The sequence below is a fragment of the Crotalus tigris genome, unplaced genomic scaffold (genome assembly GCF_016545835.1).
Source record: "Crotalus tigris isolate CLP2741 ecotype Arizona unplaced genomic scaffold, ASM1654583v1 scf7180000017685.4511686, whole genome shotgun sequence".
NCBI lineage: Eukaryota > Metazoa > Chordata > Lepidosauria > Squamata > Viperidae > Crotalus > Crotalus tigris.
In genome coordinates this window covers 2,878,589-2,894,101 of record NW_024096565.1, presented here as the reverse complement: position 1 = coordinate 2,894,101, position 15,513 = coordinate 2,878,589, and the positions used below count along the sequence as shown (strand labels likewise).

At 35.4% G+C, this 15,513-nt stretch overlaps 1 protein-coding gene across 7 annotated transcripts in view; it reads right to left on the bottom strand.

The window, feature by feature from the left end:
- FGF14 (fibroblast growth factor 14) overlaps window positions 1-15,513 on the bottom strand; it is a 347,896-nt gene that overhangs the window by 82,416 nt on the left and 249,967 nt on the right. For all 7 annotated transcript variants that reach the window (XM_039337731.1, XM_039337729.1, XM_039337730.1 and 4 more), the window contains one exon: window positions 14,631-14,734. In XM_039337731.1, coding sequence (XP_039193665.1) covers window positions 14,631-14,734 — 104 coding nt within the window. The remainder of the gene's footprint in view (window positions 1-14,630; window positions 14,735-15,513) is intronic.

Sequence of the window (15,513 nt, the reverse complement as noted above, 5' to 3'; positions counted from 1 at the left end):
TGCATATCACAATAACAACATTTGTTTCACGTACAGACCAACATGAGATAATATAAAACTGCAAGGATACAAAAATTGCAACCAGTTGAAACTTAATATTACAACATCATATTTTAAAACATTGTTTTAATTTATATAAATAAAGTGGTGATGCTAAAGCTAAACTGAGTGAATAAATCCAAATTTCAGCATCAACAATTCTAGTCCAAGCAGTTATCAGGAGTCAACACTGATTTGAAGGCATGTATGTGTATATATATATGTGTGTGTGTGTGTGTGTGTGTAAGAGTTTAACTATTATTTTAGCTTTGGATTATAAAATATAATGTTTATGTAAGGCTTTAAAGTTTACAAAATGTATTAGATCTTAATCAATTCCTGTTCAGTTTTATAAGTACAACACAAAGAAAGCAACTGTGCATACTGCTATAGGGTTATTTCATCAATAGTAATATATTTTATTGGCATGGTCTGACAATATTTGTGACAATATTGAAGAGATAATATATTATGTGTATCTCTTTGTAGTGGATATTGGAGAAACAGCAGAAGGGAGGTATTTAGGCTCTAATGTTAAAACCTTTCTGTATTTTGAGACTTGCAGTTGTATAAGATCTGCCTCCAGCACAACTGCATACCTCCAGTTTCAGGGAACAGATCAGGCATCCCAGCAATTACGTCAAAATCTTCTGCTGTGGCTTTTAGAAGTGCTAATTTCAGTAATAAGTCTTTCCCCATGTCTCTTGAAAACCATCTTCAAGAGGAGGCTAGACCCACTGGAATGTAGATCAACATTTAAATATAGCCAGCCATTTTCTAGCATCTAATTTCACCATGTTCCCCACAAGATGCAAGGTGTCTTGGAGCAGTTCACAGAATGTAGATTTCTGATCTTAAATACTGGGGCACATCACAGCACCGAGAGTGCTGTCATGAATGCATGCTAGTGGTTAGAAATGGGGGAAAGGATGTAATTGAGCCTCAGATAGCATCTGCACCAACATCTTTGCTTGAAACAGCTGAAGGCAGCTGGAATATCTCTTTAGATAGTAAAAATTAAAGATGATAGCTGCCATTTTCTGAGGCAGTATAAACTGCATAGGCATTTCTGTTACTGAAACAAAGGAACATTGCCCCATAGGTGTTTAATGAATGTTATTTGTTAAAATTAATCCATTAATTTTCCAGAGATATATTTTGGGTCTTCTGGCAAAATTAATAATTTTAGGATTTTTATTGTTACTGCCTAACCTCTCCTTATAGAACTGTATAAGGGCCCTCAGGGCTCTTCTATTTCTAATAGGACTCTGGATAGAGGAATTATTTCATTTGCATGCAATAAGTTATTAATAAAATTCTCCTTTATCTTAGGAGGGCAGAAATCCACATTAATTAATTAATTAATTATCTATCCAAATTATGTATGAAGTAGTTAAATAATAGTGGAGCCAAAACAAAATCCTCCTTATCTCTTTTGGATGCTAAGAGCAACTGTTAAATGTCCTACGGGGTTACATTTAATTTTCAGTGATGTATATAGAGTTTGTGTGATGACTCCTCCAGATGCTTCCCCAGACACCTCTCCGGATGTTAGGTTGGAGGAGTATGAGTCTATCTCGGGCAAGTCAGGAGGGGAGGTGGCCAATGGCTCTGAAGGGGGGGGGGATTGAAAGGCCGAGCAACATGGAGTAGCTACAGCAAGACCGGCAAGACGAGCAGCTGGCTGAGTGTGGGACATTTAAGGCAGAGCTGCAGCAGGACAGTCCTGAGGCTTCAGATGGGGAGAGCACACAGCTACAGCCAGTCAGCAATGAGGAAAAGGAACTGCCTTCTCCACCTGATCCAAGAGCATGTGGGGCAGAGAAAAAACAGGAGCAGCAGAGGTCAGCCCAACTACTTGTGAGGAAGCAGCCTCGTCCCTCTTAATGGGCTGCACTGGGAGCTAGCAATTTAGAGCAGTGGAAGGAGGTGAAGGATGCTGAGAATATATCAGTTTCCTGGCTGTATGTGCTCCTGTGCAGCTAATTGTCCAGGGCTAGGCAGAAGGGGAGGAATGGCAGAGAGCAGGGGAGGAGCAAAGGGAGAGTGGTGGGAGAGGGACGGATGTGGTTGGTTGGCTGGGGCGGGGGGGGGGGAGCTGGATGAAGCAGGTGGGGCCAGGTGGCTGCAGCCAATTGTTCCATTCCAGCTCCCAGAGTTGGACAACCTGCCAGAGACTGTTCTTTTATGGTCTCCTCACATGGAGCATCTGTATGAAGCACTTGTGGCCAATATTCATCCCCTTTTTGTTCCAGAGAGGGGTTCTGAGAAGCCAATCCACTCACCAACATCTCTTTTTGCTATGGCCATCAGTACTGCTCTCTTGGAATTGTCTTCCATCTGCCATTGCCTCCCTGGAAGTCCCTTGAGTAGGTAGAATAATTTTTATTGGGTGCTTGAGGATACAACCATTGTTCTACAGCAAAATCTTTCTTCCTAAAACTTCCCACAAAGAGACCTTCTTGTTCATGTATGTATTTAATTACAGCTAATGATTGTTAAAGAAACAACAACCAAATACAGCATGGAGGTTGTAATGGTCTATTCAGGTGTCAAGGCTTAAAAAACGAGAAAGGGAAACAATGATCACAACGAAATTAGCAGGATCATCCTTCATTATAAATGGGGAGAATTATGACAAATTCTTTTTTTTACAGGGTGGAAAAATGCCATACACTTGCAAAGATACTAATATAATATTAATACTTAAAGAGGGACAAGATTTCACTTCAGCAAGGAATTATAGATCATTACTGAAAAATTACTATAAGTCTACAATCATTTTAGCTGAAAGACTAAAAATAATTTTGTTAAGCCTTTATTCATGAGGATTAATGTAGATTTTTACCTAAAAGCAGTTAAAAGATAATATTAAAACCTGCCCTGGATATTTTGGAATATTTGTAACAATATAGTGAAAAACAAGGCAGATTGATCTTTTTAGATGTAGAAAAGGCTTTTGACAATTTAAACTGGTTTTTGTTTGTTTGATTGTTTCAGATTATATTATAAACAAAGTAAAACTGAATTTGAAATAGAATTATTAATGAGGATCATATTATTGCTAATATATATTATATAAACTTATATAAACTTCAACAATATATATATAAGTTTATATGAAGTTTATATTTTGTTGAAATATGAGATAGAAGAACAAGTGAAAAAATGTATGATAAAATGGGTTAAAAGCTTTGTCTATAATATACATATGGACCAATGGGAAAATATGGGGCTGAAAGGGTTGAAATTTACGTTCTTGCCTTAAGAAGAATTTTTATAAAATGATGTATCATTTATCTCCATAAAGTTATTTTGAATCTTTGCTGGAAATGTGAGCAACATGAAGGGACATTATAGCATTTTTGGGGAACATGCAAAAAAGCTAAAAAAAATGAATACAAATACATATATCAATGCAGAAGATGTTAAAGATTAAAAGACAACTGAAACCAGAGACTTTGCTTTTGGAACTAAGGCAATTAGAAAAAAGTCATGGAATTTTGTTTTTATATATATATTAACTGCAGTAACATTATTGTATGCTCAAGACTGGAAAGGTTTGACATTCCCCACAATGGGAGAATGTCTGATGAATATGATGGAATTTGCAGAGATTGCTAAACTAGCTTCTTTGATTAGAGAATACAACAGCATCTACATTTATGGTTGCCTAGAAACCCCTTACAGACATATTGCATTAAACAGAAAAAATGCACTTATGATTTGTGGGCTTGATGATTAGCAAAAACTGGATAATAAAAGGGTGACCTGTTTCTGTAATCACAGAGTAAAATTGTAAATATACTTATATTTATTGCAGAAGAAATCAGAAGCTTCTTTTTTCTATTCTTTTGTTCTCTCTGCACCTTTTTCATCTTTTTTTCTGCCTTTTTTCTTACTTCTTTTGCTCTTTTTTAGTTTGTGTTAGCTTTTACATTCTTTATAAAATAATAAAATACACACATACACACTCATACATAAAACTGGGGAGAATTATTTTAAGACCTTAGGATTGCAAATCTTTAAGGATATGCTAATTTATTAATATAAATATTATCATATACATAAGACCTCCAAGGTCCCTTCTAGCTCTATTTATTACTTTACCTTCTAATTTGCACTATATCATATTTTGTTCCTAGCAAGCTGGGTCATTCTTGTATACTAAATATTGTACAATAATTAATACTACTGATTAGTAATATTTATTAGAAGGAAGGTTAAAGTTACAATACAAAAATTCCAATGAGCTCCTTATTTTCTGTTTCAAAGAAAATAAAACAAACAACAGAAAATAAAGGAAACTATTGATATTTATAGCATGTTTGGTGTAGTGGTTAAGGTGTTGGCCTAGAAACTGGAAGATTGTGAGTAGTAGGCATCCCTTAAGTATCAAAGCCAGATTTGTTGGTGTGGAGAAATAAAGAGCATTAGATTTGTTCACCACCTTGAGATATATCTAAAAGCATGGGATAAAACTATAATAAGAATAAATACAGAAAGCAAGGTAAATTTTTTTAAAAAAACTCCTTTTTTACAACTCTGTAATCCCTTAATTTGGGGTAGAGTCTGGGCGACTGGATGGAGCTGAGTGTTTACTGGCCCTTTCTGATGCCACGCAGAGTTTGTAGCAGATATATATTTTCTTTGAGCCCTGAGAGAGAAACATCCACCACTACCTAGGATTGAGCTCTCAACCAACCAACTCTCAAGCGAGTGTCTTCACTACTGGGGCACCATGCCACTCGAAACAAGGTAAAAATTAACTGCACATATTCATAGGAAAAGCCTAACTAAATTCAAGCAAGAATATGGAATGTATTATACAGCAAGGCAAGCTGAAAATACATGTTTTTAAAGAAAAAAAGAGAATAAAAATAATTTAAACAATCAAGCAATAATAGCAGATAAACAAAACACTAGAAATCTATACTGATTTAAGAAGCAGTCCTGCTCCATGTTCCTCCATTTGAAATGATTTATTTATACCCTGACCATTAGACTGTCTGAAAAACCTGACTCAGTTCTCTGAACTTTATTGTATTGGGCTTCCCTTCTGTGCATTTCTACTGAAAGCAAAACTACCCAGGCAAGTTTTCTTTCCCAGAGACTCTGACTCAGCCTTAAGTAATTTGCTGTTTTAACTTAGCAACTGTATGTGTGTGAGTTCAAAACCTGAAAAGAGGACAGTGATTCACAAGGCCAAATCATATCAGTCAGCCTTTCAATATGAATGGTTTATAGCATGGGTGTCCAACCATGCCTGGGCCACATTAAATGAAAAGGAATTGTCTTGGGATGCACATAATATATACAATATAGTTCATCATCATCATCATCATCATTTTCCTAGCAATATTCCTGCAGCTGCAGGGTCTGCTTTTCAAATTGATGAATGGTAGTTTGCATGATTAAATGCAGCATCTGGGTCCAATTGGGCAGTTTTCATGTCTGCATTTATTATATCTTGCCATCTTTGCTTCAGCCTTCCATGCAGGTGCTTGCCATCTGTGTTAAAGTGGAAGGTGATGCAAACAACAGCCTGGAGTGTTGCTCATAGGACACAGCCATACCACTTTCTCCTGCATTTTCTCAGGTATTGATGCAATGCCCATTTGCGGCCAAACTGTGACACTGCTGACAACAACTAACAACTAATAAAAGATGTGCAACTCCATAGCGCATAAAGAGTCTCAATGCATTTGCTGGTTAGCCAGACTCAGTGCCATATAAAGCTATTGGGCATATCATTGTTTTATATAACTTTGATTTTAGATAGATTGACATGTGTCGATCGCTAAGCACTCCAGTGATCTCCTTCAATCGTAGCCACGCTTTGGTCACTCTTGCACACACTTTGTCATTGGTGCTGTCATCACTTTGTAGATAGGATCCTAACTAACTGAAAGTGTTGATCTTCACTAGATTTTCACTGCTGACTTGCATGGTGAAGGTGCTCGGGCTGGTCTCTAAGTAGTCAGTCTTCTCAATGTAGACGCCCAGGCCAAATTGGCTAAGGCAGTTGTCCCATGTCTGCACATATGGCTGCAGTTCTTCTCTGGTGGCAGCTGCAAGCATGACATCATCAGCATAGAGCAAGGTCCAGGGGATGTGAAGTTGCAGTTCTTTTGTGATAGAATTCATGATGAGAATGAACAGCAATGGTGATAATGCTGAGTCTTAGTGAATACCAACTTTCACAGGAAGGCCATTGGAAAGGCATACAGTGCATCTCACATAATTGCTTGTATTTGTATAAAGCATCTGGACCCATTTTTTTAGTTGCTCAGACACATTGTGGTCATGCAATGCATACCAGATTAGATGACGCAAAAAACAGTCAAGGTTTTTTTTCAAGGTCAAGGAAAAACTAGCAGCAGGACTAGTACTTAGCACTTATATACTGCTTCACAGTGCTTTACAGCCACTCTAAGCGCTTTACAGAGTCAGCATATTGCCCCCAACAATCTGGATCCTCATTTTACTGACCTTGGAAGGATGGAAGGCTGAGTCAACCTTGAGCCAGTGAGAATCGAACTGCTGGCAGCGGGCAGTCAGCAGAAGTAGCCTGCAATACTGCATTCTAACCACTGTACCACTGTAATAGCTTCCCATTTTCTCAGTGTTTCTCCATTAACATGAGGTCTATGAAGATGGCATCAGTGATGTTAGAACCTTTGACAAAACTGCATTGACTGGTATTAATTTTCATGATGTCATAAAGCTGCTGGTCGAGATCTGCTCAAAGATTTTCACTGTGTGTAATAGGAGGCAAATTGATTGATGGTTAGAACAATCTGCCAAGTCACATTTATTCTTGAAAAGGGGAACCCTGATACTTGTGGCTCAGCCAGCAGGCATGTGTCCACAATGTAATTGAAGAAATTTGTTAGAAATATAATAATATAATGTAATATGATGTAATGTAATGTAATATTTATATTATATTAAATATATAACATTGTTAATGTATATAAAACACATAATGTTAAAAATTTACAATCTTTTTTTTTATTAAATTTTTTTAAAAATTTTACAATAAAAACCCCCTTCCCCAATCCCTCCCAACCCACCCCAAAACCCTCCCCCATTCTTCCCAGAGCTGAGTACAGGCTTAACTAGAACTTAAAAGAAAAAAAGTTTTAAACCCAAATAAACCTTAAGCAAATGCAATTACACTCAATAAACAAATTATAAAATACATTAACTCCATTATATATAAAAAACAAAAAGAGGAAAAGAAAAAAAAATAAAGAATAATAATAGTAATTACACTTCTAGATAATATCTTAAACTTTAAATATAAATTATTCAAAAACTAAATAATATTTTCTTATATCATACTTATATTGTATAAAATTTATCCATCTTTTCCACACCAAGAGATACTTCTCTTGCGATTGATCTTTCAAGAAAGCCGAAATTTTTGCCATTTCCGCTAAGTAAGAAACTTTAAAAAACCATTCTTGCAAAGTAGGCAAAGATTCCTTCTTCCAATATTGCCCTATTAACAACCTAGCCGCAGTAATTAAATTTAACATTAAAATAATCTCTTTGTCATCACAATCCGGAACAATACCCAATAAAAACAATTTTGGAGTAAATTTTATCCTTCTTTTAAATATTCTTTGAATATTCCACCATATCTTAATCCAAAAAGCTTTTATACTTTTACATGACCACCAGATATGATAATAAGTAGCATCCAAGCAACCACATCTCCAACATTTAGGCTGCAGGTTTGGATACATACGAGACATTTTTTGTGGATCAAGGTGCCATCTATAAAACATTTTATAAAAATTTTCCCGTAAATTTTGGGCTTGTGTAAATTTAACATTCCTCACCCAAATAATCTCCGATGTATCTAATAAGATCGGTTCATCAAAATTTTGTGCCCACTTAACCATACAATCTTTAACTAACTCTGCTTCTGAATCCAATTCCACCAAGACACCATAAATTCTTTTAATATGGGTTCGACTTTGATCTCTAATTTGTTTTAACAAATTCTCATCCTCTCTAAGCAAGCCCACATTATAATCTATCTTCCACCTTTCCAATAGTTGTCTATACTGAAACCATGAATAAATAATATTTTCTTGTGCTAATTCATCCATAGATTTTAATTGCCAATTTTTACCATCCCACTTAAGTAATTGTGTATAAGAAATAGTATCCATCTTAACTCCTCTCCTTATTCCTTCTATTGCATGCCATGGAATAGCCCATAATGGAATTCTTGAATCACTTCTATAATATTTCTTCCAAACCCGAAGTAAAGAAATTCTTAAGATATGAGATCTAAAAACCCTATCAACCTTTTTATTATAAATTAAATAGGCATGCCATCCCAAAAGTAAATCCCATCCCTCCAAAAGGAGTATATCTACATTTGTTAGGTTAACCCAATCACTAATTGATGTTAACACCACAGCATCATAATACAATTTCAAATTTGGTACCTTAAGTCCACCTCTCTCTCGTATATCTTGTAAAATTTTAAGTTTTACTCTTGGTTTTTTCCCTGCCCAGATAAATTTATTGATACCTTTCTGCCACTCATCTAAATCTTGTGGGGCCACATATGGCCCATAGGCCATCGGTTGGACACGCCTGGTTCAAAGTGTATGTTTTCAACTTGTACACAATTCTTTCAGAAACCATTCTTGAAGCATTTTGTCATGCAAGGGTAAGTATATTATTGACCTGTCTCATTTTACACATGGAGACCTAGCTTCAAACATTACAAAGATGCTAGATTTTGTGCAGATCATTGTAAGTTCTAAAAAGGAAGTTGTTTTGAAAGACTATACAAATGTAACAATAGCATGCAGATTTAATACCACTGACTTTCTTTAACAGAAGCTCTGCAAATTCAGGATCTTTTACTGACTTCAGTTTTCCCTTTCTATGAACCTGAATTACTTAAGTATTAATGTTTCTATCCTAACAGAAGATTTTCATTGATATTATCTTCCAGAGTGATTTGTACTGAAGTGTTATGTTTTTATTGTTGTTCTATGAGCTACCCAGGGTTATGGTACATGGGTATATAAGTCATTTACATAAGTCATTTAAATAAATACATACATATTGAATCCTGGCCCGTTCACCAATATAACTAAAGATGACTTGAACTTGTCCTGTTAACATAATTCAATAATAGAAATTCACTAAAACTCCCTTGAATCTTGGCCTTGAATTCAAACAAAGTGATTGGAATTGTATTTTAAAACCCAGACTTAAGCAAAAAAAAAAAAAAAAGCAAAAAACCACTAAAGAAAAAACTCTATTGACCTGATTCTAACTTACATTAGTTGATCTATTATAGTAAAAATGACCTTTCTCTCAAAGAGCATTATTTCACTATTTCTAGCAGTATTAAAATTTCTTCAAATCATGATCATCCATCCCTAAGAAATAAATGGGAAATCATCTGTGAATAATAAAAGGCAGTTCCCTTTCTGAATATTTCCCTTTAAGCTTTATGCAGATTAAAAAAACAAATATACTCATTAATGTGAAGATCAAGATTCTGATCTAATAATGTTTTTAGGACTTAAGCAATAATCACAAACATTTTATGCCTTGAACTTTCATATGATGCTTTTCTTATGGAAAGATTTTCATTTTCATTTGGTTAAAAAATAAGGATATTTCAATAGAGAAACTTCTATCTGTAGAAAAAGAAGTGATGGAACATTTCAATCATTACTGTTCTTTTATGAATTATGACTCAAAGTACAGGTGGTCCTTGACTTACAACAGATCATTTAGTGACCATTCAAAGTTACAACATCACTGAAAAAAGTGACTTATGACCATTTTTCATACTTACAACCCTTGCAGCAGCCCCACAGTCATGTGATCAAAATTCAGACAGTTGGCAACTGACTCGTATTTATGATGGTTGTAGTGTCCCGGGATCATGTGATCACCTTTTGCAACCTTCTGACAAGCGAAATCAATGGGTAAACCAGATTTACTTAACAAACATGTGACTAACATAACAACTGCTGTGATTCACAACAATTGTAGCAAGAAAAGTCATAAAAATGGGGCAAAACTCACTTAACAAATGTCTCGTTTAGCAACATAATTTTGGGCTCAATTGTGATTGTAAGTCGAGGACTACCTGTATTTAATTCCTGAAGATCCATAATATTTATCTGTGTATGTGTGTTTGTGTCTATGTGTGTGTAAGCTATTTATTTGCTTTATATTAATTGTGTGCTATTCATTTCATCAGACTCTGGATAGGTCACAAAAATGATCCTCCTATAAAATCTCTCTTTATACTACAAAACTCTTGTTCCCATAACTTTTAACTGGGTGAAATGGTGTATCATATGGCAACAATTTTTGAACCAAGATACCTCAGATGGGCTAACTTATAGAATGAGTCTAAAGTTTGGAACCCATGACTCCCATGGAATTGAAATTTGACAAATTTTATAGAACTCTTTATGATATAGAAGTTATCATAAAACAGTTTATGACATAATGTCATAAAACATTTCCTGTGTTTGACAGGGCAATACATGGGCTAGTTTCAAGGCAGATACATCTCTGAATGTATCCCAACTTTTCTAGTGAGGGCAGTGCATTATAAGTTCTGTCATTGTTGAAAATACTGGGGAATCTGATAAGGAAATATTTATGAAAGGATAACCTTAATTGCTAAAAACATTGCTTAAATGTCCAAGAAAAATAGTGATTATTGTTATTTTAGCTTACTGTCTGAAAGCTCCCCCCAAAAGTATAGTTTCATCTGCTTTAAGAATGCTTTTAACGAGAGTGCCATTTTTCACCATAGAGTAGAGAATTCTATAGACTTGGCACCTCCTTAGGCATATAGAGAAAGGTCTTTTCCATAATGCTGGTTCTACGCTGCTGGGAGAGGAAATTTACCAAAAATGTTTCCTGTGTAGCATGCAGAAGAATAGAGAATCTGCTTGGAGGAGGCAGACCCATAAGAATAAAGCACCTGAGCCAAATAGGCTGTCATACAATTTGAGTCCACCCTGAAAATCTTCCAATAGCCAAAATAACCCCCACAAGATGGATATGATACTGCTGAATCAGGACTCTCTCTTCAACAATCAGGTAGCTGCATTTTGAACTTGTGCAGTTTCAGGTAGTTTTTGAAGGCAGCCTCATGAAAACTGCATTATCTATTTAAAAACATTTATTATTGATGAAATCTCACTTCAGATGACCTTCAGACCTGATAAATGACCTTCTACACTACCACTTTAGTTCATTGCCATCAAAAAATACATAGCAGCTGCTAATCGATATGCTATTCTACCTATGTTTTTGTCATACTCAATTCTAAATAACAAACATGACATGGAAAATATTAGAACAATATTATTTAAAATCACACTGGCACCAATGGATAACAAAAAAAATTAGTTTATAACATGTATTCGATCTGTTGATTCAATGTTGATTTAATTCTGTTTTGACATGTTTTACCTGCCCAGTCTTGCCACAATACATTTTTATATTCAGTGTGATTCCTGAAAGCAAGAATCTTTTTAGCATTGATTTACAGAGGCTTTACCTTACTGAGATACGCAGGTCAAACTGATAACCATCTTAAAAATGCCCAAAAGTATATACAATGAGAATTGGAATATAAATACAAACATGCATGCATCTCGATCTGTAAATACTATTGACTGAAACAAAAAAGCCAATGGTGACTTAATATTTCCTGCCTTCAAAGGAGATAATATATTTTATGTTTCATTTCCTTCATGCCATACACAGTATTGCACAAAAAAATGTAGACACTACATATGTCATGCTTCGGTATATAATACAGAGATGCTGTACAAGATTAATTTTTATCCTGACGAGAATTAAGTCATTAGAACATTTCCTTCTAATTAACTTTGGGAACATCCTCATTTATGCCAAACAAATGAATATGAAGGCTAACAGGAGCTTCATACTATTTTTAACATTCATTTAAATAAAATAAATCATTACAGTAGCAACTGAGCATATATTTTAAGGAAGAACATGTAGAAACCATAATGAGCTATCAAATATCTCTTCTAATAGCTCATATTCTTTAAAGTATATATTATATGCTAAGAAATGTCAAGCACTGCTGAAAGCTGATGTTTATGTCTATATCTTTAAACAGAGGAGATATAAGCATATATCCTATATAAGCATCTACGGTGTACAAAGTGCAGGGACCCACTAAACAGAAAAGTCCTGTGAGCATACAACTTTAATCAGATTAACAGTTATATGATGCCATGTTCATAATTGGCCATCAGCAATCTCATCTCAAAATTAAGCAGCTATAGTTCACTGGTAGAGATGTAGATACAGTGGTACCTCAGTATTCATCATTAATTGGTTCCAGAAGGTGCGAAGAGTACTAAAAATGAGTGCCATACAAACCAAGTGACTAATGCATGAGCCTTTGTTTTGGCTTGAAAGGGTAGCGAGTCATGAGGCAGCTGATATTAACAAGTTCTAGCTTGCACATCAAGTACAAACAAACAATAAGTACCAGGACAAAATTTTCACATCAAAATGAGTCAAGTATCAAATTTGATGAGTTTCAAAGCAGTTGAATACCAAGATACCACTGTAAATAATTAAACAGAAACTGAGGACAGAATCTAGTCAGTATCATTGGTTTCTGTTGACCAAATGGAAATAGGTAAACAGAACTGCTTCCTCCTGCTTTCTCTCTGACATTTGGAGACCATATAAGAGAACTTGGCCAAAGAAGACAAGAAAGAGTCCCATTGCATTAGTGGAAATCTAATACTGGGTCCCTTGCTAAACAAGTATGTCTTTGATTTCAGCATTGTCATGGGTGCCCATGGATATCAGGCTAAATATTTATAATATTGAGCCTGCTTTGGTCATCTCGATGTGACGTAGATAGGAAATTGGGGGTGAGGGTGCAACCCTGCTAGTTTTCTGGAATCTCTCTATGAATTTGGGGTCTTGGAGGCACTGTTTTGCAATGGTTCTGATCCTTTTTGTCAATACATACCCAGAAGGTGTGCTGGAGGAATACTGTTCCACAACTTGATGGTTGCGGTATAGAATTCCTCAGAGATCTATCTTGCCCTGTCTACTACTGCTACATGAAACTAAGATGTGTTGTCTAGAGCTTTAGAGTTGGTTACAAATAGTAGACTGACGAGATTAACCCTACTCTTCTCTGTCATCAAACCCCAAAGCAGCAATTAATATCTCTGCATACTGATTAATTTTGATAATAGGGCTAGATAAAAATAATCTGAAATCAAATTCAGATAAGGTAAAAGAAAACTAGACTTGGAGGTTGAGGTGAAATGTGTCTGGCATGGACTTGCACATATCTGGAAAGAGCAGGTTGCAATTTAGGAGTGTCTCTTGATCTTCAGCTGTTATCAGATTTGCTAGTAATAGTTGTGATGAGTGTACCTGCATACATATAGCTAATGTGCCAACTGTGACTTTTCCTGAGCCAATCAGACTTAGTGATAATTATCCATGCCTTCATTATAACACCTTGATTTCAGTACTATCCTAAAAGTGCCATAAAATGGCAACTACAATGGTCAAGCTGCTAAATGATGTGAGGAAGAGAGAATATGGTATAGTGGTATATCTATATCACCTGTTTATTTGCTGTTCAATTCAAGATGCTGATGTTGACTTTTAAAAGAATGTGAATCTTGCTCTTCCACGATGAATTCAGAACAAGATGGCCCCATTCTTATCTATCTTATATATGGAAGAAGACCCTTTCTTCTATTGCAGTGGTTCTCAACCTTTCTAATGCCGTGACCCCATAATACAGTTCCCCATGTTGTGGTGACCCCCAAGTGGGTGTGGCCACCAATAAGAGGGAGTAGGACAGCTAGGGAAAAGGAAAAAAAATGGCGGACAGCGTGGTTTGGCGACCCCCGTGAAATGGTCGTTTGACCCCAAATGGGGTCCTGACCCACAGGTTGAGAACCACTGTTCTATTGCTTATTAGCTGTGAAAGTCATTCCCCACTCTCACAGGACTAGAAAAATATATTTTTGGTGTATCGACTTCAACCTATTAATTGATTTTAATTATGCTGATTTGAATGGTTTCAATTCTACTAATCATACTGTATAAATAAAACCTCATATTATGTTTCAATAAGAAAAAAGCATAGCATACAATATGCATCTGTTAGCATACCAACATAATAAATCATATTAAACAGTCTGCATGTTTTTTATTTAAAAATACCATTTCGTAATGTTTCCAATAGAAAAGTATACAATTATTAATCATTTATTCTGCTCAAAATATTGAAATCCAAACAATGTTATTCCAATGTAGTTTGATTTAGTTTGCCTTAATTTGCCTCCTGTATATCAAACAATTGTCTTATCCTAGTTATGACCTTCCACTTTTACCTGATTAAAATAATACAGAATAATAAAATATGAATGATCTAACTTTTAAAATAAAAATACATCGTTTGAATTTATTTTGTCTTTCCTGTAAGAATCCCAAGGAATGGCTCTATGATTGAATTGGCTTTGCTTTATAACCAACAACTATGATAAACAACTTACTGATGTATAAAGGAATCCTTCTCCATTTAGGGCTATGTACAAGCCTGTTTTTACACCCTGGATAGCAACAACTCGAAGTCCCACTGGTATGAGGTTGAACAATGCTGCAAAAATAAAGAAGATCTATCACAGGGAAGCAAAGACATGAATGAAATAATACTGCTGACATAATAAGCATAGCTTATAGCATTTTGTATACACTATCATGATAGATAAAATAGGTAATGAAATGAAATCCCATTTACAGTAATAGGAGCGGTGTTTATAAAACCTGCTACACCAATTGGAGGCCACTCTTGGCTTCTGATTGGAACGTGAACCCCAGTCCTTCCCCACAGCCCATTTTTGATCATCACAGTCTTTCCAGGGACAGCATGGCACTGTTTTCTTTGTTGAAGAGGAAGATTTGGGGAAAGGTTAAGAACAATACTTTAGCAATTAAAAAAAAAACTTCTTATCCCATATACTGCAAATAATTGTTCATTCTTGCACTAAGCCATGTTACTCAATGGTCATGAGCTTCACACATCCATTGAACTACACCACAGCCCTTTACAGTACATTGACTTGTGCAAACCCAGGCCAAATTTTGACCCTGAATATATTATAAGTGAACAATAAAACAACAAAATTCAAATATATTCTTAGACTAGTGCAGAAGGAGCTTTAAGTTAACTTTAAATACATTTGTATTTTGGTCACATTTTGGTTCAATTACTTTTCATGTATGGACATAGTGCAGCAAACAAACAACGTGGTACAGTCATTCATCACATAAACAAAATAATTTATTCATCTTGGCAACTCTGCCAAGGTATTCATCTGATACCTCTAGTTAGTGAATTGCGCTGGCTCACAGTAGACCTCCAAATACAATTCAAGG